The sequence below is a fragment of the Ictalurus furcatus genome, chromosome 17 (genome assembly GCF_023375685.1).
Source record: "Ictalurus furcatus strain D&B chromosome 17, Billie_1.0, whole genome shotgun sequence".
In the NCBI taxonomy this organism is placed as follows: domain Eukaryota; kingdom Metazoa; phylum Chordata; class Actinopteri; order Siluriformes; family Ictaluridae; genus Ictalurus; species Ictalurus furcatus.
In genome coordinates, this window is record NC_071271.1 from 23,082,736 (window position 1) to 23,107,356 (window position 24,621).

General features: G+C 40.8%; 1 protein-coding gene across 1 annotated transcript; it reads right to left on the reverse strand.

Annotated features, from left to right (window-relative positions):
- Positions 1-597: 597 nt before the first annotated feature.
- On the reverse strand, positions 598-16,321 carry nufip2 (nuclear FMR1 interacting protein 2). Its single transcript, XM_053647294.1, has 4 exons — positions 15,419-16,321; positions 8,937-10,601; positions 8,555-8,587; positions 598-6,698 (listed from the first exon to the last, which is right to left on the reverse strand). The coding sequence occupies exons 1-4, from the start codon at positions 15,561-15,563 to the stop codon at positions 6,646-6,648; spliced, it is 1,896 nt and encodes a 631-aa protein (XP_053503269.1). The 5' UTR covers positions 15,564-16,321; the 3' UTR covers positions 598-6,645.
- Between the last annotated feature and the right edge of the window lie 8,300 nt (positions 16,322-24,621).

Below are 24,621 nucleotides of genomic sequence, written 5' to 3' on the forward strand. Positions count from 1 at the left end.
AAATATCTTGTGTAGCTTCCGAAGGGCGGTAGTAAATGAACAAAAAAGATCTTTAAACAAAATAATCTATAATAATCCGATCATCCTGTTCAAAAGTTTACACCCCCCTGCTTCTTAACGTATCGTGTCGCCTTCTCGAGCATCAGTGAACGTTTGCACCTTGTGTAATAGTCGTGTACGAGTCCCTCGGTCGTCCTCAGCGTGAAAAGATGGATCTGAACATCATATAGACGCTGTTGGAAAGGGGTCAAATATGCAGAAGGTGCTGGAAAAGTAAAGAATGTGCAGGACCTGGAGGATTTTTCTGAAGAACAGTGAGCCGTTTAAGTGCTCAGGACAAACAAGGGACTCGTGAAGAACTCTCACAAAACATAAACACATCATGTCGCGGATCATCCACGTAGCGACACGCGGTATTAAGAATCGAGCGCGTGTAAACTTTTGAACTGGTTCGTTTGTGTAAATTCAGTTATTATTGTGTCTTGTGGATTATATGTAAACATCCGCTATGTGAAATCGCTTATTCAGGGCGGGACTAATTAATAGCCACTAAATACAATTTTTATCATATCTCTTTTTTTTTTGGAATGTTTTTTTAATTATGAACGTTTTGCAGATCCTGAACGGCGAATGTAAATGTGCGACCGCACCTGTAAGAGTCAGGCGTGTAGAATAATAACGGGTAATGGGTAATACCTGTGTGCTTGGTTCCGAGATGTACAGACATAAACCTTTCACATTCATAAGCAGGTCATTAACGTTGAACACATAAACATTCAGAAAGAGACATGAGACTTTTCATTTTCATGGAGTTTATTAGCAGTGATGAAGATTGGTGAAACGGAACGGTGCCCTCCTCTTCATTACCGCAGGAGGAAATGCAGACAGAGCAACACGCAAAAAAAAAAACAACAATTCATTCAAACTTCTTTTCTTTTTTTTTTTTAAACAGTCAAAACATGGCACAACTTAAAACGGTGTTGGAGAGAAAGGGAACATGGGGAAGAGAGAAAGAGAGAGACAGACAGACAGAGAGAGAAAGAGTGAGAGAGAGATTCAGAGAGAGAGAGAGAGAGAGAGAGAGAGAGAGAGAGAGAGAGAGACAGAGAGAGAAAGAGTGAGAGAGACAGACAGACAGACAGACAGAGAGAGAAAGAGTGAGAGAGAGAGAGAGAGACAGACAGACAGAGAGAGAAAGAGTGAGAGAGAGAGAGAGAGACTGAGGATTGTTTTGTTTTTTTTCCTCCATGTTCTGATGGGATTCCTTTAATATTTCTTACAGCGCAGACAGCGTGGCCTGGACTCGGGAGTAAGCAAGTTCTCGACACGGCTCGTCGTCGAGCGGTTAGATGAAGACGAATACACATGCTCAGACATACACACGGACAGACGGCCGAACGGACGGGCGGACGGACAGACGGACGCAGCAGTCGGAACGGTGCGACGAACGTAACGCGTGTAGTAGAAAAATGTATGCGTATTGACGTAGAAACGTTTCCAAATGTACAGAATAAACAGTCTAGTTTCAGTACGATGACCTCTCCCTGCTCTCGCACTTCTTTACTAATTCGTGGCCTTGACATCAAGAGGTGAAATCAAGGGTTTAGATTAGTGTGCATAATTATACACACACATATACATATACATTATATATATTAACTATTAACTCAAAAAAAAAATAAAAATAAAATAATAAATCGATGGGGAATAAGTGCTTCTTACGGATCAAATAAAGACTTCTGCTTGATGTGCATACCCTAAAGTAGGAATTCTGCCTATGTGCATCCGCCTCGTCTTCCAGCTCCACGCCAGAAGTGTTTAGATAAAAAGATCAGAAAAGAAGTGGTGCAGCACACTTTTAAGGGTTAAACGACGATGACGACAACAAATAAAAGTGTGCCGTAGTACTACATGACTAACTCCGAGATAAAAGGTGTGCATCAGGACCCAACCCCCCAAACAATAACGATAAGCTGTGGGGAAAGGGTGCGTTTACTTTCACACACAGGGTCAGATATGAAGCTTGAAGGGAAAAGTAATGCAACGCTCATTAATATCGGGTGAGTGGGGGGAAAAAAACTCTCGGTGGTGTGCCGTTAGAGGAACGTAAACCAGCGAGGCCGTGTACTCGGAAAGCAATCCGAGTCACATCGGTGATTTATCTCCCTGTAAAACAGAACATCCCGAGGTGTTTTATTCCTCTTATACCACAACAAACCGCCAAAGAGTTTCTATGTATTAAAGAATACTTTTTATCCGTTTAAAGTGACAGTTAAACAAGTTCGTTCCAGTTCTCACTTACGTTACAGGAGCTAATCAGACTGAGCGGGGTTGGGGTTTAAAAAAGTAGTCCCACGCACACCTCAAATCTACAGAGCCCCTAAAGAGACATTTGACCCCCTCCAAAAAAAAAAAATAATAAAAAAAAAAACAACCCTTGCATCCTAACCAAAAAAAAAATCTTGTGAGAATGGAAAATCATCATGTGCGCATGAGACAGTTTTCATTTTCACAAAAACAAGAGACAGTACGTGGAGCGCAAGCGATAATTCTGTAAATAAAATAAAATAAAATAAAATGTCCTTTTGTTTCAGGAGAAAAAAAAAAAATCTCATGAAAACAGAAAATTATCTAAATGCACACAGAATCATTTCTGTTTTCACAAGATTTTCTTTTATTTTTTGTAAGTACACTGGTGCTTGAAAGTGTGTGAACCCTTATGGGTTTTCTATATTTCTGTATAAATACGAGCTAAAACATCATCGGATTTTCACACAGGTCCTAAAAGTAGATAGAGAGAACCCGATTAAACAAATGAGACAAAAAATTTTATACTTGGATATTTATTTATTGAGGAAAATGATCCAAAGTTACATATCTGTGAGTGGGAAAAGTATGTGTACTGCTAGGATTAGTGGTTTTATTTAAAGAACAGGGATATGTCAAAGTCCGACCTTCACAATACATGTGTGTGGAAGTGTACAAAAGGAGATTTCTGAGGACCTCAGATAAAGAGTTGTTGAACCTCATCAGGTTGGAAAAGGTTACAAAACCATCTGTTTGGACTCCACCAATCCACAGTCAGCCAGATTGTGTATAAATGGAGGAAATTGAAGACCATTGTTCCCCTCCCCAGGAGCGGAGACCAACAAAGATCACTCCAAGAGCAAGATGTGTAACAGTCCACGAGGTCACAAAGGAACCCAGGGCGATTTCTAAACAACTAAAGGTCTCTCTCACATTGGCTAATGTTAATGTTCATGAGTCCACCATCAGGAGAACACTGAACAACAGTGGTGTGTATGGCAGGGTTTCAAGGAGAAAGCCACTGCTCTCCAAAAAGAACATTGCTGCCTGTCTGCAGTTTGCTAAAGATCACATGGACAAGCCGTTTGGAGAAAGGAAAACACTGCATTCCAGCATAAGAACCTTATCCCATCTGTGAAACATGCTGATGGTAGTATTGTGGTTTGGGCCTGTTTCGCTGCATCTGCAAGTTGCTGAACTCTAAAGGAAAATGTCAGGACATCTTTCTATGAACTGAATCTGAAGAGAAAGTGGGTCATGCAGCAAGACGACGACCCTAAACACACGAGTCGTTCTACCAAAGAACGGTTAAAGAAGAATAAAGTGAATGTTTTGGACTGGCCAAGTCAAAGTCCTGACCTGAATCCAATAGAAATGTTGTGGAAGAACCTGAAGCAAGCAGTTCATGTGAGGAAACCCACCAACATCCCAGAGTTGAAGCTGTTCTGTACTGAGGAACGGGATAAAATTCCTCAGAGTCGACGTGCAGGACTGATCAACAGTTACCCCAAACGTTTATCTGCAGTTATTACTGCACATGAGGATCACACCAGATACTGAAAGCAAAGGTGCACATACTTTTCCCACTCACAGATATGTAATATTGGATCATTTTCCTCAATAAATAAACGACCAAGTATAATATTTTTGTCTCATTTCTTTAATAGGGATCTCTTTATCTCCTTTTAGGACCTGTGTGAAAGCTTTAAGTCACATTTATGCAGAAATGTAGAAAATTCTAAAGGGTTCACAAACTTTCAAGCACAAATGCATGTGTTTTGTATTGTGGGTGTATATTTTTTTTTTTTTTTTTTTTTTTTTTTTTTGCAAAGGTCCCTTCAGGGACTCTGTACTACTCTCATCATATCCTCGGAAAAGAAAGAAAGAGAGAGAGGAAAAAGAAAAAAAAAAAAAAAAAAAGAACAAATACCTACCTTTTATAGGGTGCTTTAAAGTAAGAACTATGTTTGCTAAGGGTTAGGACCAACTCACGCTAACTGATTTCTAACACAACTGTTAGGAAGTCAAGAAGAAAGTAGCGAAGGTGCATTATAGCAACAACAACAACAACAACAACAAAAAAAGACAAACAGAAAGAAAGCAGGTGGTTCAACCGGTAAGGGGGAAAAAAAGCAGCATTTAAAAAGCAAACAAATAACCTTTATCGTTATCTCGGCTACGACGTACGTGTTAATTATCTGGCTGATGCAGTGAAATGTCTCGTGAAGATCCAGGGCTGAACGTGAGCCAGCTTCAGAAACAGAAAACGGCAACGGAGCCAAAAAACTGTCAAATTTACAGCGTTTCATTTCGTGTCAAGCGAGGAAATCGTTGTTTGTTTTTTTCCACCTCTGGAGCTGGCAGTGTTTATGACCATGTATAGGGGGTGGGAACGGTACATGATGCTAAATGATCCACTTGGCTTTCTACTAGTCAAAAATCAGTTTGGTTAGATAGACAAAAAACAAACAAACAAACCAAAAAAAAAACCAAAACCATTTGTAGCAAACATGGACACCCTTTTTTCATTTTTGGCAATAACACTGTTGGTGCATTTCATTTCATTTCATTAGGTCATTTTCTAAATAATCCCCCCCCCGCCCCCCCAACAAATATTTTATCCTTTACGAGGACCTCCAGACCCGTTGTTAGAAATTAGTATCCTATTCGTAAATCGCTATATAATTTCCGTTACGCACTGATCTGTCGACGTTCTGTCAAGATAATACGATTTAAAAATACATAAAGTGCTACTCATTATATATAATATATGAATCAATTATCTTGTGATGAGATAAAATAGATGGAAAAAAAAAGAAAGGTTAAATCTTAATATTTGCTTCCTGACACTAAAGAAAAAAAAAATTAAAAAAAAATCAACAAACAGACAAACAAACAAGAACATCTTCAGGCTGTAGAAAGAAAGGAAAAAAAAAACAAAAAACAACAACAACAAAAAAAAAACAACGCCTGATGACCCTCGGCTTTAAATTATAAATCCATGAGCTTGAGAATAAAGGAACAGAGCCCTGTTTAATGGTGAATGCATTCAAAAAAAAAGAAAAAGAAGTGGTGCTCGTTGAAAATAAAGATAAAGAAAGAATTTTTTTTTTTTTTAAAAAGGAGAGGAAAAAGCTCGGTGCCTGTTCATGTGCATCAAACAAACTGTTATCGTGTCATGCTAAACTGTGGCCTTGTAGCCCTAAAAACAACTCACACCACAACTGCAGATTCTGTTCCTTGTGCAAAGAGAAATATTCTAAGAAACTAAGAAGCTCTAATGTAAATAATAAACTGAAAAAGAACCGGTGCTGAAGCGATCTTAACGTCCGTGGTGCATCTTATCTTATCTACTCGTCCACTGGGATCTAAGAGTTAATATAAAACTGAAAATGTAAAATGATTTTTTTTCTTCTTTTTTTTTTTTTAAAAACCAAACAAAACAAAACAAAAAAACCTGTCCTTTATCTGTGGATTACAAGGTGATGCGAAAGGTGAAAAGACGACGATAAGACTAGCGAATCTTCCAGAGGACGTACACAGACAGCAGTTTGCAAGTCTATTCTCACTTAAGTGCACCCTGGAAACCTTAGAATTTCATTCTAAGAAACAAAAGAAGAAGGAAAAAAAAAAAAAAAAAAAGCAGAAAAAACATGACTCATTCAAATCCATTCACAAAATTAAGACAAGTATCCCAAGGCCTTAGCAAGTGCCAGCTCGACCGAAACGTTTTTGTTTTGTTTATGTCCCCTGAAACATTGAACAGTTTATCCTCGGTGACTTGACTCCCATCCCCAACCCCAGACACTAGAGGGCGACATTTTTTTTTCTCTTTTCGCCCCCCCGGGGTCAAAAGCATTTCAGTGTGTTCGAACACGAGAGCGCAGTGCGTCCGAACGCGAGGTGCTTCCTCTTCTGAGGCAGCCAGCAGGACGAAGTCCGCCATCTACGCTTTTTAAAAGAAATGCCGTACTGTTAGAGTTTGAACATGAATTCTTGAACATCCCTAAAAAAACAAAACAAAAACAGTCGAATTGTCTTCAGCAAAAAAACAAAAAAAACAAAAGAAAGAAAAAAACAAAAACAGGTCCTGCTTTAGAAGCAGAGCGTCTTGGCTCCAGGTCCTCGTTTCTCGTCCTTTATTCAGCCAACCCGTTTCATCCACTCTTGCGCTCAGCCTCTTTAAAACACTCCGTCTCGAGAGCGGCCTTTGTTCCGAGTCACGATGTTCGTTTCCGAGTCAGCGGCTGTGACCGGGTTTCTTCAAGCGCGGGTGTTTTGTTTTTTTTTTTCTCTTAGCGGAGTCCGGCTGAGGAGACGGCGTGTCCAGACTGAGCTTCACTGATCAGGACCGTTCTTAGATTCACTGTAGAGCACTACGCGATTTGGATCTGGAAATGCACAGTGAGGAAAATTGTCATTTTAATTCAATTTTTTTTTTTTTTATCTGAATAGCACTTTTAACAGCAGATTTTACCATGAAGCAACTTTACAGAAATCCAGACGCAGGTTTAGGCTACGTTCACGTTACCCGGTTTGAAGTGAAACAAATCGGATTTTCTTCCTTAAACTCCGGTTTATACTTGACGCAGAACTCGCGAGTGCGGAAGCGGCGGCACCGTGACCGATACTGCTCACACACACACACGTGTACTTTATGTACATCTGGACATCCACTAGAAAGCGCGTCAGAGCCGGAACATCCGGTAAACGATTTCATTTAAAGCGATGTTAAACACGGTTTCTCCTTCAGACTTTCCGCTGTCATCGTGACTGTTGTCATGAACTTCGTCTCAAACGGAAAACTCTTGTTTTCGAATGCTTTTCTAACCTAGAGAATACTTGGTATGACTTCAAACGGTCGGTTTGAAGGCTAATCGGTTAGTGTTAGTACTCAATAACATGTTAAGGCCAAAAATATTTGGACACCTGACCATCACACCCATATGTGGTTCTTCCCCAAACCGTTACCACAAACTTCGACGCACAGGATTGTATAGAACGTCTTTGTATGCTGTAGGATTAGTTTCTCTTCACTGGAACTACGAGGCGTAAACCTGTTCCAACATGACGATGCTCCTGTGCACAACGCTAGCGCCATGAAGACATGGTGTGTTAAGGTTGGAGAAGAAGAACTCGAATATCCTGCACATATCCCTGACCTCAACCCTACTGAACACCTTTGGGATGAACTGGAACTGGAGCCTCTTCACCATCCCAACATCAGTGTCTGACCTCAACCTCACGAACGCTCTTGTAGCTGAATGAACACAAATCCACACAGCCACGCCCCAAAATCTAGTGGATAGCCTTCCCAGAGTGGAGAGTGGAGCTTATTATAACAGAAAAATCTGGAATGGGATGGTCAACAAGCACATACGAGTGTGATGATCAGGTGTCCACATACTTTTGGCCATATATGGTGCAAGTATGCGATTTGAGACAACGCTAGTTTGTTTAGCAAGTTGTAGATACAGTTTCACGTGTCAAAAGCTTCGCGTCAAATTTCTGACGTCGTGCCCAAGCGACTGCAGGATACGCACTTGCGTATGTCCGGCCTTAACGTGACTAGGTTTGCTTTTGTTTCCTGTACTACGTGGACACAGAAATCTGAGCTTTTCAAATCAGATCTGAGCCGTATATGGTCCTTAATTTGATACAGATCCAATATGTGGCCATGGGACACGGATGAGAATGGACATCACGGCCTTTTTCAGTATCTGGTGTGGACGATGCGGCTTTGCTCCCATGTCAGATGGCAGGTTAATAAGGTGTGTACAGGACGCGAAATACGTGAAAAGAAGCACATATTACACAGACACCACATTTTCTACAAGATATTTACAATCATTTTTCACATACAATCATCATTTACAATCACAACTCGAAAGCCATCGCAATAGCTGTAATCTCACGGCGATTCCTGACAGTATTGTCAATCCTAAATTGCAGCATGCTACATTTAAGCATAGCTACATACCCAATGAAAACGTTTTAGAGAACGTCAATAAGGAGTAGCTTTTTCGGTTTAAGCGGACTCTTCTGCGGGGCAGCTACAAATTAAAAACCATTAGTCTGGTATCCTAATTATATGACGATAACTGGTCTAGACCTAAAAATTTAAGACTACTGTAGAGATCAATTACAAACAGAGGCTACAATCTGGATGCATTTCTACTATCAAACATTACAGGTTAAAATAAAAAATAAACAAAAAATAAAAAAAACAAGACATGTTGACACTTACCTTGCTTTTGCAAATTCAAAATATATTCCATTTCTGAAAAAAAAGAAAAGAAAAAAAAACTTATTGTTTGTACTAACGTTCCTTATGAAGATGCTTAAAAAACACTTGCAAGCAGCCTTTATTAATTCAAATGCTTACATTTACAGACCAAAACCTTGTGCGTCAAAATATTTTGCATAAGCAAATTCATCTTACGGACTACGACCTGCTTCGAGTCTGCGTCAAGTTTAAAAGTTCACTTAAAGGTTACTGGAATTAAATTTGTTGAAGTAGAATACGCCAAAAGCTTTAACATCTTTGACATAAAAAAGAAAAAAACATTATCACATGACATCAAGCAAAAAGATATTTGTGAAATCAATAAGAAGTGATGGTGGTTCACCTTTAGTGTGATATACTACAGCAGCTTTAAGATCAAAAAAGTCCCAGCTGGCCCTCCTCTCGAAGCCCTTAGTGTAGCCTTGCTCCCTGGGCAGAGACAACTTGCGGGGTAGCTCCGCCCCGACGTCTTTAGAGGAAGAGCAAAACACTATTGCACCAGAAACCCCAGGATCGTCCTTTTGCGTATCCACCTCGAGGTTCAAAGCCTGAAGCGAGCCTTCGGTAGACCCGCTGGCCGCAGACGGCGCGAGGTTTCCTCCTTTACTCACGCTAGTCCGTTTGTCTGGAAAAGCTGACTGATCTGGCCTCTGGGGGGCGCCGTGTGTCTGCGTAGCCACAGCTGCAGTGCAGCCTCCCTGAAAGCTCACCTCTACAGGTTTGGCCTTTGCCGTCGAACCGCACGTCGGACCTTCTGGACCGCCGCTGGGTTCGTTGATGAACGACAAACCCCATTGGTTTTGGAAGATGTCGCCCAGAGATTTCTGATTGGGTGGGGGGTCAGATTGACGGCCGCTGGGGAGAGAAAGTTGCATATTGGAAGAGGAGGAGGCGGAAAGGGGGTAAACGAACAGATTAGGTTTCCTGGGCTCAGACGTGGTAGTTGAGGTGGAGGTGGAGGGATTGCAGCTACTGCCAGTGGAAGATGCTACATGATCAGAGCCTGCTGAGGAGACGACTGGTACGGGGGAGGAACTGGGGACCGAGCTGAAGTGGGGACCAGGCAGAGGGCAGGTGTTGCCGTCACCGTTGCTAAAGCTGGCCGAGGTGATGGTTTTCACAGCCGACATGGGCACCTGCGATGGCCTCCCGGTTACCTGTGGAGCAGGAGCGGGAATCTCGGTGCCAGTCTGGGCTGCCTTATTGAGGTTCTCCTTCACTTTGCTTGCATAACTGATCTTAGGCACTATCTTCGCGCTACTGTTGTCCACAGGAAAGACGGGTGGCGGCTTGAACAGAGTCCATGAGTCCTCTTTAGCCGATGCCGCCACTTTTGTTTTAGTGGACTTATCCTCAAATTTTTTCCCAGCGCTTTTCCGGTAAACCTCGGACGTCGGTAGCACAGGTGGGGTAGTGGTTGCCTCTCTAGTTTTTGTCAAGCCACTGGAATGGCTGTCTGTCTTTGAGGAGGCTCTGCTAATTTCCACCTGCACAGCTGAGGTTCTGTCGGCCAGTTCTAGAGTGGCTAGCCCTGGTTCTTGCTTACTGGCCTGCTGCATGGCCTTAACCTGGCTTGAAGCAGTCACATTGTCCAAAGATTTGCCGTTCCTCTGGGCTCGGCGCTTCTTTGGTGTGGTGTAACCGCTTTCCGAGCCACTGCCATCATTGTCCGTACCGGGCGTGCCGGGATAGCCGTTGGTGAGTGGTCCACAGTTTAGCGTCACCACACCGTTTAGAGACACCAAGGCCTCCTTTTTGCCCTCATGTGTGGTCAACTCTGAGGGCTTGTCATTTTTGCAGTCCATACTGTAGTTTCTACTAGTGTTATTGCCTTTCCTTTCCCCCTTCAGGCCAGTGTATGAGGGCTGTCCAGAGGGTTTTGGTTTCAAGTCAGATTCTAGTAGGAGTTTGTCACCATTTTGGCTCACTGAGTGCAGAGAGCTGTCTAGGTCAAGGAAAGTGGGAGTCTCCTCTCCCTCAACTACAAATCCATTTATTTTCCCATTGTCTGCGGGTAGAAAAAGAACACACGTGCCATTAAAATAAAATTAAAACCAAGTCATCTGAATAACAAAAAGCCCAAGGTCGAGCCTGGTCAAAGTTTGCATAAAGAGGGAATATATGGAATAGGTACGTTAAATAGTAAAGGGTCAGAATGATCAGGATTACGGTTGCCTGCTACATGTTAGTAACTGACCAAACACACATGTGCATTTAATTTTTAATTCAAAATATCAAGGGTGCACCCCATCAAATATAGGGTACTGGCCTCAAACACTAGATCGGCACTGGACCAGATTTGATGCGCTTTCTTTTCGGCACAGATCTTTTGCTTGTCACCGTCATGCTTCTGATGTTTCGCATAACTTGGCAAAAGAAGCTTGCAGACAGGATAGCAAGCTTGGCCTCACGGTAAAAAAACATGGATGATGTTGTCTCAGGGAATGCCTTAAAACCAAATCCCTGTTAAGGGGATCATGCTGAAAAGGAAAAAGTAAATGGAAAAATCTTTGGAACTAAAACAATCACGTTTTTACATAATGTTGCTGAGTAGTAGAAACAGCTTAAAAAAAAAAGCTGATGTCAACAATACAACTTCACCCAATTTTTAACCCCAAGCAACTGATAAGTCCAAATGCAACTCGGTCATATTTGGGATGTTTACTGAGCTTTAACACGTTAAAAGCAGACACTGATACTTACATGAGCACCCACTATTCCTTACGGACTGAGCATGCACATATCTCCTTTCAGTGGATTTTCGGAATGAGGTGTTTACATGAAACAAATTTCAGATTAAAGCAGGCATATTCCAGGGGTGGGAATTTGGAGTATCTGAATATTGTCTTGGAATATGTTGACTGTAACTTCTTAATTATTGCCCTGATGGTGGAAATGAGCGTTTTCAATGCTTGTGCTATTTTCTTATAGACACGTCCCATTTTGTGAAGCTCAACAATCTTTTGCTGCACATCACAGCTATATTCCTTGGTCTTACCCATTGTTATGAATGACTAAGGGAATTTGACCTATATGTTACCACATATTTATACCCCTGTCAAACAGGAAGTCAGCGTTGAACAATTTCCTATTCCTAGTCACCCAGGTGTACTAAATAAAATGTAAAATATCAATGGGAATATACTTCAAAAATATTCATGGGGTGCCAATAATGGATACACGACTATATTTAACAATTTTTTTTTGATAAACCTGTGTTGTGTTTGCAATTGTTTGATATCCATAAGATCAGAGTATTTTGTGCATTTTTTTAAACAAAATATCAAAAAGTTAAACGATAAAGACAATTTTTCACAGCCTTCTTTGCACACACACATTTACCAAGGGTGCCAATATTAGTGGCACTAAAGGGCACTGCATATATTTTTTTTTTACTTTGATACAAATACCAAGTTAGCAAAACAACACCAAAAAAAGTCTTGTGTTGAAAGAAATGTCTCTCTGTTGAATTCTTGACTCTGATTCGTCAGCAGCTTTTTTGTGAGGACGTTTATTAACATTTATGAAAGGAGTCTCCAGTTTCAGTGCTTCCTAACAATCAAACATAAAGCTGTAACTTTAACGCTGCGTTCGACTTAAACTTGTAAGTGGTAATTTGTAGTGGTAAGTTACGGGATTTTCCACCTCGGCACCGTTCACTTGCGAAGTGAATGGGGGAAAAAAATGGATGCCTCCATGTTTGTCTTTTTTTAGCTAGCTGTAATGAGTGATGTACATTTTCCTCCTCAAAACAGTGAACTGTAGACTTCGCGTTCTAGATTTAGCAAGCCTAAAGCAAGCACTTGTATATACACACACAGTATAACTCATTTAAAGGTAAGAAGTGCTGCTTTGGTTACAACCCCAATTCCAAAAAAGATGGGCTGCTGTGTAAAATGTAAATAAAAACAGAGTGCAATGATTTGCAAATTCTCATAAACCCACATGCTATTCACAATAGAACATAGAAAACATATCAAATGTTTAAACTGAGGAAATGTACCATTTTAAGGAAAAAAAAAAAAGGTAATTTTGAATTTGATGGCCACAACACAGCTCAAAAAAGTTGGGATGGGGGCAACAAAAGGCTGGAAAAGTAAGTGTTACTAAAAAGAAACAGCTGGAGGAACATTTTGAAACTAATTAGGTTAATTGGCAACAGGTCAGTAAGATGATTGGGTATAAAAAGAGTATCTTATAGTGGAAGAGTCTTTCAGAAGTAAAGATGGGATGGAAGCAGATGTTGCTCTAAAACCTGTTTATACACCTTTCAGCATTGATGGTGCCGTTCCAGATGTGCAGGCTGCCCATTCCATAGGCACTAATGCACCCCGTACCATCAGAGACGCAGGCTTACGAACTGAGCGCTGATAAAAAGCTGGATGGTCCCTCTCCTCTTTAGTTTAGAGGACACGGCGTCCATAGTTTCCAAAAAGAATTTAAAATTTCGATTCATCTGACCGCAGAACAGTTTTCCACTCTGTCTCAGTCCATTTTAAATGAGCTTTGGCCCGGAGAAGACGGCAGCGTTTCTGGATCATGTTCACTTATGGCTTCTTTTTTGCATGATAGAGCTTTAACCAGCATTTGTGGATGTCATGGTGAACTGTGTTCACAGACGATGAGTTCTGGAGGTGTTTCTGAGCCCCTGCAGTGATTTCCATTACAGAATCAGGCCTGTTTTTAATGCAGTGCCGCCTGAGGGCCCGAAGATCAGACGCATGCAATATTGATTTTCACCCTTGTCCCTTGCGCACAGAGATTTCTCCAGATTCTCATCATCTTTTGATGATATTATGTACTGTAGATGATGAGATAGTCTTCGGAACATTATTCTGAAATCGTTCCACAAATTGTAGACGCAGTTTCTCGCAGATTGCTGCTCCTCTTCCCATCTTTACTTCTGAAAGACTCTGCCTCTCTAAGATACTCTTTTTATACCCAGTCATGTTACTGACCTGTTCCCAATCAACCTCCAGCTGTTTCTTTTTACTAACACTTACTTTTCCAGCCTTTTGTTGCCCCCGGTCCCATCATTTTTGAGACGTGTTGAGGCCATCAAATTCAAAATTACCTTATTTTTTTTTCCCCTTAAAAAGCTACATTTCCTCAGTTTAAACATTTGATACGTTTTCTATGTTCTATTTTGAAGAGCGTATGGGTTTATGAGATTCGCCAATCATTGCATCCTGTTTTTACTTACATTTCACACAGCGTCCCAACTCTTTTTGGATTTGGGGTTGTACTACTGCCTTTGTGAGTCGAACGCAACATTACAAGCTGCGTGTTTATTGTTTATCTGTTGGTCTTATTAACTTCGAGAGAGAGAAAAAGAGGGGCCGGTGAGGGAACGACTGTTAATAGCTGTTATAACGTATAACGCAAGAACAGGAACTTGTTTGGCTAAGATGTTCCATGTGGTATAACAACAATAAATCACCTCGGGGTGGAAGCAGTAACTCTTCTTCATCGTGCCACCTAGTCAGTGATTATTTTCCTACAACAGCACAACACGGGAGTGTTTAATGCCTTACTTAAGCAACACCTTCTGACTAATCAGAATCGAGAATTCAACAGAGCTCTGGATTAAGATAGAAATAATAACATGAAAACAGCTGAATATGTCACAGAGTCAAGCAGGTGGGTGGTAGACAAATTTGTTGATCTTTAAGTAGTATTTTAATGATTATTTTTGAAATATATTTAACTGTAAAGGTGATGTTTGTCATCGGTGGGATTTAGTCAGCTAGCACTGACAAGCAAACTGCAAACAAGCTGAATACATTTCATAACAAGTCATAATTCGCAAAGAACAGAGTTTTAACAGCGTGTTTTATAAACTTAGACAGTGATTATTATTGCTAAGTAGCCGTAAATAGTTGTTTTCGGAGGGGGGTTTCTTGCGGGTGCAATTCCAGTCAGGCCTTCTGCACTCTCACATGACTGCCAGCTTGAGCAACAGGGCCTACAGCCTGTTAGCATGCCAGCTAGCTCCCTCCTGCCTAGCCTTAATTTTAGCCTTGGAAATAAAAATATATATTTAAAAAAAAAACCTGCATCACTTTTCATTCTGCATTGTTCCGTTCTACTGCAGAACCAGCATTTTATCTTAGATGTGTCCTCTGTTACATAATGTTATCTTTTAAGACTAACATGAAACAAGTTTACGTCGGCTCCCCCCGCTCCCATTTATTTTCTTTTTCCCACCAGCTTTCTGGCACGTCCCCCCACCTCCTGTCCTGTGATTGGCTGAACATTTATACTCAGCACCAATCCGCAATCCGCACCTGATTTACTAGCCAATTATAAACGGAGGCGGGGAATGTGACGGAATACGGATAGGGATGGAAAAATACGCGCTCCAGCCAAGATGGCGGACAGGAAATAAGCTTAGCGAAGCTAACTGTTTTAGCGGCATTCCACAGGAGCCGGTTAGTGTCGCTGTGGAAAGCCAAGTGAGCTAATTCGTGTTATTTTTTTTTCCTTTCGCTTAGAGAAAGAATGTAGAAGTCTTATTTTAAACGGTAAAGTGTTTTTAAATAAACGGCTATAACGAGGTTTTATCGTATGTATTTGTTTTATATTTAATCGGTTAGCATGGGTGGAAGCCGGTGCACAAGGTCAATGTCCACACTTGCTAGCTTCCCGAAAGCTAATAATAACAAAAACTAGCTGATTCAACCGACTCAGTGTTGATGACAAGCGTTAAGTCGGGCGCAAAACGCAGCCAACGGACAAGTTCTAGCGTCTCGCCGAGTTGCATCGAGGGATCCTGTGACGATATTTGAAGTTTAAAGAAGTTAAAACAGTGGCTAAAAGACTAACCTGTTTTCTTCGTCGGCGTTTCCTCGTCCTGGAGCTGACGGCAGCTTTGCTCATCGTTCACCGATAATCTCGATCGATTCGGTCCATCGTCCGCTCCGTGACTGAGCTGTACCCCGCTCGCCCCTGTGGAGGGCCGCTCCGCCATATAAGTGTCATTAACAGTGAAATGTGCTCAGCTGGGTCTATACACCACAGCAGGAGCAGCTCAGACACGGGCAGTAGAGTAGAGCTGCGAGTCGACTCCCAAAAATGACTCACTGGGAATCACGAGTCGACTCTGTGTAACTGATTCATGCAGAGATTCATTTACTCATTCATTCATTCATCTTCAGTAAACACTTTGCTCAGGGTCAGGGTGAATTCTTCCCAGAGCTGGAATTATTCTGGGAACACTGGGAGTGAGGTGGGAATACACACACATGGGGGCAATGTAGATTGACCAGTCCACCTACTGGCATGTTTTTGGGAGGTGAGAAGAAACCAGAGAACCCAGAGGAAACCCACATAGACACAAGGAGAATGTGAAAATACACACACACACAATACCTGACTGCAGGACCTTGCCTTCTGAAATAGTGCCCTCCTCCATATTTTCTAGTGCATTATGGGTGTTTTGTACCACCTGAGGTCCATCAGGTGCTTCTCAAACTTTGTGCAGCCGGAGACCTCTCAAGAGATTTATGATTATTATTATTATTTTTAAATGAACATAATCCAACTCTTTAGATATTAAGCTCGTTATGTCAATTTGGACAATGATATTTTGCCGGTTTAACAGAGTGTTTTATTCCAGAACTTTCCACCTACAGAACACACGACATACGAGTTCACATCGTTTAGAGGATGACTTTGTTCATTCGTCGTTAGTTTGCGCTTTCGGGTCACGGTGGATCTGGATCCTATCCTGGGAACGTTGGGCACAAGTCAGGCTTATACAGTCATACATTGTAGGATTTCACAAGTGCCTCTAGAACATGAGTAAAACATAAAATGACGAAACACAATAATACTGCACTGTGTAACGAGCAGGGTGTTCACGTTGATGTAAATGCTAGACAGAGAACGTTACTAAGAAATTAGATTTACTGATAGTACTAACCAAAATGGCAGTAGTTGTTCATAACTCTTCACATAATACCATGAGATGTAAATGAGTCAAAAACCCCTTTGTCATACATGCCACCAGTAATGATCGTGTACAATAATAATGCACTTATTAAATATTAGATATTGCCCTGTTTATTTCACAAGGTCTCAATTTTCCTATCCTGTGTTTCAGGTTTGTTTTGAAATCTAAAAACCAAATGATTTTGGGGGAACTGACTCTTTGAATCGACTCCAGTGAATCCCAACACCTTTGAATCAGAATCAGAGTCAACTCTGAGCATTTTTTTTTTTTTGGAATCGAAGAGCCCTACAATAGACCCAATCACCGCCTGCGCTCAGAGGCGCCAGTGCGCCGCAGCCGCTGTTTTGTTCCACTCGCTCGGTGCAGGACCCAGGATTTGTCCAAAACCACACCCTGTTCACTATTTAGTGCACTAATCCATTATATTTCTGCATTCTCTGCACATGTTCTGGTCCTGATTTTCATACCTAAAGCACCGACTCTTAAATGACCGTCACATAAGCACTTATTCTCAACAATTTATGTCAAAATATCATTTGAGGCGCTGGACTATTTGTCAGACATGCGGCGCACAAGATAAGGTGTGAAATACGTTATTTTAGGTTCTTTATATGTCTGGAGGTTCTATCTGTCTAAAGAGGTTTTTCAACTCCATTGTGAGATTCTGCATAGAACCTAAGGGAGGGGTTCTCAACCTCAACCCCCGATGCCCCACCCCCCAATAATTCCTACTGCAACATTTTTTTTTAGTAATTATAGGGCTACTGTTTGAAAAGTTCACAGTTCATTACTGTAAATAAGTCATGGACTACAAGATCCAGAACGGAAAGAGCACATGGGTTCTTCATACTGATACGTTTATAACAGTGCCAGGTACACGTATTGTATTTTCTGAAATATTTTGACGAGCCCGTTTCACATCGAAAGCAACCCACGTGCAGAGGTGCAGTGGAACGTTCATTTCTGTGCTTTTCTGCACGGGATTATAAATATACCATGCAGATATCTGTAAATATTATTAACATGCATTACCACTGTATATGATTCTCTAAAACTTGTAAATCCAATGAAAATGTTCACTCCTACACTCGGAAGCAGTTTGGATTAACCGAAGCCAGAGCGCCGCTGGTGCAGAAGGCTATGGACTATTGCACTTTTTAATACACTATAAGGCCAAAAGTATGTGGACACCTGACCATCACACCCATATGAGGTTCTTCCCCAAACTGTTGCCACGAAGTCGAAAGCTCACGATTGTACAGGACGTCTGTGTGCGCCGTAGGATTACAGTTTCTCTTCACTGGAACTACGAGGCGTAAACCTGCTCCAGCGTGACGAAGCTCCTGTGTACAAAGCGAGCTCCATGAAGACATGGTGTGTTAGGGTTGGAGTGGAAGAGTGTAATGCACAGATCTCTGACCTCAACCCTGCTCAACACCTTTGGGATGAACTGGAACTGGAGAATCTTCACCATCCCAACATGAGCGCCTGACATCAACCTCACGTTGACAATACTCTTGTAGCTGAATGAACACAAATCCACACAGCCACGCCCCAAAATCTAGTGGAAAGCCTTCCCAAAGTGAAGAGTGGAGCTTATTATAACAGAAAAGGGAGAAAAAATCTGGAATGGGATGTTCAGCAAGCAGATATGGGTGCACAAACTTTTGGCCATATAGTGTTTGTGAACAGAGATACAGTACACCATCACACTGAGTTCTGATATGTTGAATATTTACAGCAAGTAATACTCATGGACATACACGTTGTAAGTGTATTATAATAAAGAAATATTGACCCTTTTGTAGGCAGAAACCAGTTTAACTATCAAATAAATTCCACAGACGCCCTCAGTACACATTTATTTCACGAACCTTATTTGAATGCGTACAATAATATTTTTGTCTGTTTATTAGAGTCAAATGACTTCAAACAGGCTAAGAAGGATCTGAACTCAATAACTAATAGCATAGATTTGATCATATGAGTTGGGATTACCACCATGGTGACTCTAAACAAGAAAAAATCACAGGTCTTCTGGCTTTGCTTTCCACCCCCACACTGAGAATCAGTGCTCTCGGTGCTCTCTGTGTCCAGTCTGTCATGCTTTGCAAATATTCAGGATGAAAACCATACATTTTGGTATAAAGTTGCTCTGTCCAACAGCCTGTTAATGGAACCAGTGCTCATTTTCATGCTGATTTAGATAAACAGCTGTATTGTCTCAGGTTTACCAGAGGAGGTCAGTCAAAGTGCTTTATCAGTTTAAAATAGTTTGTGATTTACTGTATAAAACACACAGCACAATTCACTCTCAGTATATTAACAGCGAGGGAAATATACAGTGCCCTCCACTAATATTGGCACCCTTGGTAAGTATGAGCAAAGAATGTTGTCTTAATTGTTTAACCTTTTGATCTTTTGTTGAAAACATTCACAAAAATACTCTGCTGTCATGGATATCAAACAATTGCAAACAGAACATGGGTTTATCAAAAAAATATATCTGTTAAATATAGGTGTGCAAAATTATTGACACCCTTTTACAATGTCAATACTTTGTCTTCTCCTATAATGCCTGATGAGGTTGGAGAATACATGGCGAGGGATCTGAGAGCATTCCTCCATACAGAATCTCTCCAGATCCTTCACATTTCGAGGTCCACGCTGGTGGGCTGTCCACTTCAGTTCACACCACAGGTTTTCTATGGGGTTCAGGTCAGGGGACTGGGATGGTCATGGTAGGACCTTCATTCTGTGGTCAGTAAACCATTTTTGTGTTGATTTTGATGGATGTTTTGGATCATTGTCCTGCTGGAAGATCCAACCAAGGCCCATTTTAAGTTTTCTGGCAGAGGCAGTCAGGTTTTCATTTAATATCTGTTGATATTTGATAGAGTCCATGATGCCATGTATCCTAACAAAATGTCCAGGTCCTCTGGCAGAAAAACAGTCCCAAAACATTAAAGAGCCACCACCATATGTAACCGTGGGCATGAAGTACTTTTCCATATGACTACCTCTCTGTGTGCACCAAAACCACCTCTGGTGTTTATTACCAAAAAGCTCTATTCTGGTTTCATCTGACCATAGAACCCGATCCCATTTGAAGGTCCAGTAGTATCTGGCAAACTGAAGACGCTTGAATTTGTTTTTGGATGAGAGTAGAGGCTTTTTTCGTGAAACCCTTCCAAACAACTTGTGGTGATGTAGGTGAGTTCAGATTGTAGTTTTGGAGACTTTCTGACCCCAAGACGCAACTAACTTCTGCAATTCTCCAGCTGTGATCCTTGGAGGTTTCTTATCCACTCGAACCGTCCTCTTCACAGTGCGTTGAGATGATATAGACACACATCCAATTCCAGGTTGATTCATAACATTTCCAGTTGACTGGAACTTCTTAATTATTGCCCTGATGGTGGAAATGGCCATTTTCCATGCTTGTACTATTTTCTTAGAGACACGTCCCATTGTGTGAAGCTCAACAACCTTTTGCCGCATATCACAGCTATATTCCTTGGTCTTACCCATTTTTATGAATGACTAAGGGAATTTGACCTATATGTTACCTCATATTTATACCCCTGTGAAACAGGAAGTCAGGGTTGAACAATTTCCTGTTCCTAGTCACCCAGGTGTACTAAATAAAATGTAAAATATCAATGGGAATATACTTCAAATACATTATGCTCATATGAAGTCATAGGGGTGCCAATAATTGCTGCACACCTATATTTAACAAATATATATATATATATATATATATATATATATATATATATATATATATATATGAATATATATAGTATAAACCTTTGTTGTGTTTGCAATTGTTTGATATCCATGAGAGCAGAGAATGTTTATGATTTTTTTAAACTAAATATGAAAAGGTTAAACAATAAAGACAATTTTTCACAGCCTTCTTTGCTCATATTTACCAAGGGTGCCAATATTAGTAGAGGGCACTGAATATGTCGTTCTAGAATTGGGGATACATTTTGCATCTCCCAGATTATTTTACATTTATTATGGATTCTGGGTCATTTTGCTGTAAATGGTATATTTATTATACAGTTCCCTCCAAAAGTATTGGAACAACAGGGCCCGTTTTGAAGCTGACAGAAGAGGGAAACTCAATCAGATACATTGCATAAACATTGGGCATAGAAAATACAACAATTTGGAATGTCCTGACAAAGAAAGAAACCACTGGTGTACTGAGCAACAGACACCGAATGGGTCGGCCAAGGAAAACAACAGCTGGTGACACAAACATTGTGAGAACTGTGAAGAAAACCCAAAAAATAACAGTCAGTGACATCATCAACAACCTCCACAGGGCAGGGTGAAGGTCTCACAATCCATCATTCAAAGAAGAAATATAGAGGCAATACCACAAGATACAAACCACTCATCAGAAGTAAGAATCAGAAAGCCAGATTGGAATTAAAAAAGAAATACAGAGATGAGCCCCAAAAGTTCTGGAACCAATATTAACCTCTACCAAAGTGATGGAAAGTCCAAAATGTGGAGAAAGAAAGGATCTGCTCATGATCCAAAACATACAAGCTCATCTGTGAAACATGGTGGAGGTAGTGTCATGGCTTGGGCTCGCATGGCTGCTTCTGGAACATTCTCACTAATCTGTATTGATTGAAACTCATGATGGTAGCAGCAGAATGAATTCAGAAGTTTACAGGAACATTTTGTCTGCCAATTTACAGAGAAATGCACCCAAATTAATCATGAGAAACTTCATCATGCATCCGAAACACACTGCCAACTCAACAAAGGATTTCATCAGGGTGGAAAAATGGAAGGTTTTATACTGGCCAAGTCAATCACCAGACATTAACCCAGTTGAGCAGCATTTCACCTCCTGAAGAGGAGACTGAATGCAGAAACCCCCCTGAAACAAACAACAACTGAAAGAAGCTGAGGTAAAATCCTGGAAAAGCATCACAAAAGAAGAACCCAACAGTTTGGTGATGTCAATGAGACAAAGTATTGATATGCAACCAAATGTTAAGCGTTATTTACTTGAATTTACTTCACGACTTATCTGTTCCTATACTTTTGCTCCCCTAAAAATCGTGTGGTCTGATACAAAAGGTTCTTATGTTGTTTAACACATCTGGATGTAAATACCTTGGAAAAAAACGCTGAAATCCTAAACTCTTGTCTCATATCCATCTTTTCATCTCAAACCCAAATGTCTTAGCTGTATAAGAAAAACTAAGCCGTCAAGGTAAATTTACATCAAGGTGTTCTGAGTCAGTTAATGAGAAATAAAACCAATCAGTGTAGTGTATGTTCAACTTAGTTTATGTCAGGTGGCTAAGATGGCTGTGGGTAATACTTTTATTAGAGATGGCAATCAACAACAAAACCTCAATAGCTTAATAGTGGTCAAGAACAGACCGAATGTCAGGTGATTAACAAACATGATATCTATCCAAGGCAGAGACAAAAATCATTAAAAAAAAAAAAACCCAGAGAGACCAGAATCATCAACACAAGCAAAAAATGCTGGGTAAGTCAGTTAATAAACACAATACTAAGCAGATACTTTGAAATGACTGAATGGCCAAAGTCTCTATTTATAATGTGTGTATGTGTGAGCCCGAGTGTGTGATGAGAACCAGGTGTGCTGCATCAGTGTGAAGCAGCCGGGTGTTGTCGTCCATGGTGTCCATGTTTGTAAGACGTTTGGGAAATGGACTCCATCCATCCATTTTCTGCATCGCTTATCCTACACAGGTTCGCAGGGAGCCTGGAGCCTGGAGCCTCTATCACAGGGGACTCGGGGCACGAGGCAGTGAACACTACTACTGGACTTTCGAATGGGGAGGAAACCGGAGTACTCGGAGGAAACCGGTGAAGCACAGGGAGAACATGCAAACTCCACGCACACAAGACGGAGGCTGGAATCGAACCCCCAACCCTGCAGGCGCCAGGGCAACATCCTGTGCCCCCTTAGACATGTACAGTGCATAGTTAATATCAGTTAACTACTATAAAAACAAAACAGGCCTGTAATAAAGTATCAAATCTAACAATGTACAGATCACTTTAAAGGTAATGACAATTAGAACGTGATTAAAAGCACTGTTCACTGTCTTCAACCACGAGCTGAATTAAAGGGCCAGTATGACCCTCACCGTTCAGGTCATTCACGTGTCTTAGCTGTATAGCACAAACAAATGAATTGGCCTTGCTGTTCCAATAGTTTCGGAGGGGCCAGCGAACCATTTCAGATGAAGGAAATTGACGGCAATAGCAATACAAGGCATGGCGAGATGGGGGAAAGGGAGCAAAGGTACAAGTACAGGTATTGGAGAGAGGTGCAGCAGAGGTGCAGAGCAAGAAGGCAGAAACTTGTAGAGATAACACCATGACATATGCCCATAATCTTGGCAGCTTTTCAGTTAAATGTGTTTACTCTAAAAACAAAAAGTCTCTATCTTATTAGAATTAAAGTTCCATTAATGGATGTAGAGACAGAAGCTCTCTTAGGGAAGACAGGGTTTTAAATTGTATTACATCTGTTGGCTATATATATTTGACCCAATTTGTGTGTAGCAGAGTTGAGCAATTCTTCTGTTCCTACACTGATTTTCAGAATAAATATCGTACAGGTTTAAAGATCAGCAAACACTGAAAATGTTAAACGTGAATAAATAAATAAAAAAGTTTACTGGAAAAAATCATTTCAATTTTGTTGTTTTCTTTCTATACTTGAAATGTATCCGCAACTGTATATATTCTTTATTTTCCTATTCCATAATAAAGGCTTGCTTTGACTAAATTATTCAGCAGCACTTAACTCTTTCCTGTTAGCACTGCTATATCCACGCAGTGCACTACCTGATGTCATTGGGGTCATGGAATAGAAACTACACGGCATGTCATCCCATCTAAAACACATCAAACAGAGACTATCGCGTAACAGAACTTCCCAAACTAATTTTAGGACGTCGACTGCACAGGTCTGAAGGTTTCATATGTCTGAGAACACCACCGTGAACGCCAGCGCGGCTTGCAGGAAGAAGATCATGTCCCATGAAACGAGGTGTATTTTAAGACTTCCTAAATTAAGCGTAAGCAGATCCTCGTGCAGAATCGTTCAAAGCGTCGAGCTAAATATCTGCCAGTACGACCACAAACCTGTAAAAACTAACACTCAGTATGATTACAGTATTTTTTTGGAAACGCTGGAATGTAGTAAGTAGAGCTATATGATCGTTTACACCGCTGTAATGTTTTAGTGTTGTGTTTTTCAGGAACTCGTCCTAACGTGATACCGTTTCTATAGTAACAACTTACATTTGCATAGGAATTGTATAGTCGACAATCTACATAATCTAAATGAGAATAAATGTGTTGTTATTTATCCTATATATATATATATATATATATATATATATATATATATATATATATATATATATAATCAGTATCTCACAAAAGTGAGTACACCCCTCACATTTTTGTAAATATTTGATTATATCTTTTCATGTGACAACACTGAAGAAATGACACTTTGCTACAATGTAAAGTAGTGAGTGTACAGCTTGTGTAACAGTGTAAATTTGCTGACCCCTCAAAATAACTCAACACACAGATATTAATGTCTAAATGTCTACCCTGTGTGTGCAGAGTTTGCATGTTCTCCCCGTGCTGCGGGGGATTCCTGCGAGTTCCTCCCCCAGTCCAAATACATGCATGGTAGGCTAATTGGCATGTCCAAAGTGTCCGTAGTGTATGAATGAGTGTGTGAATGTGTATGTGATTGTGCCTTGCGATAGACTAGCACCCTGTCCAGGGTGTACCCCGCCTCATGCCCTATGCTCCTTGAGATAGGTTCCAGGTTCCCCGCGACCCAATAGGATAAGCGGTATAGAAAATGGATGGATGAATGGATGAAAAATGGTCATCGTTCACAAAAAAAACCCTGTCAAACAGAGACTGTTGTCATGGTTTCAGCTCAGGCATAAATCAGTGTGTTAGTGAAAGGTGTAGATGAATGTTAGACATTTCTCTCTGTGAAGGAGTTTTACAGGTAGTCGGCTAT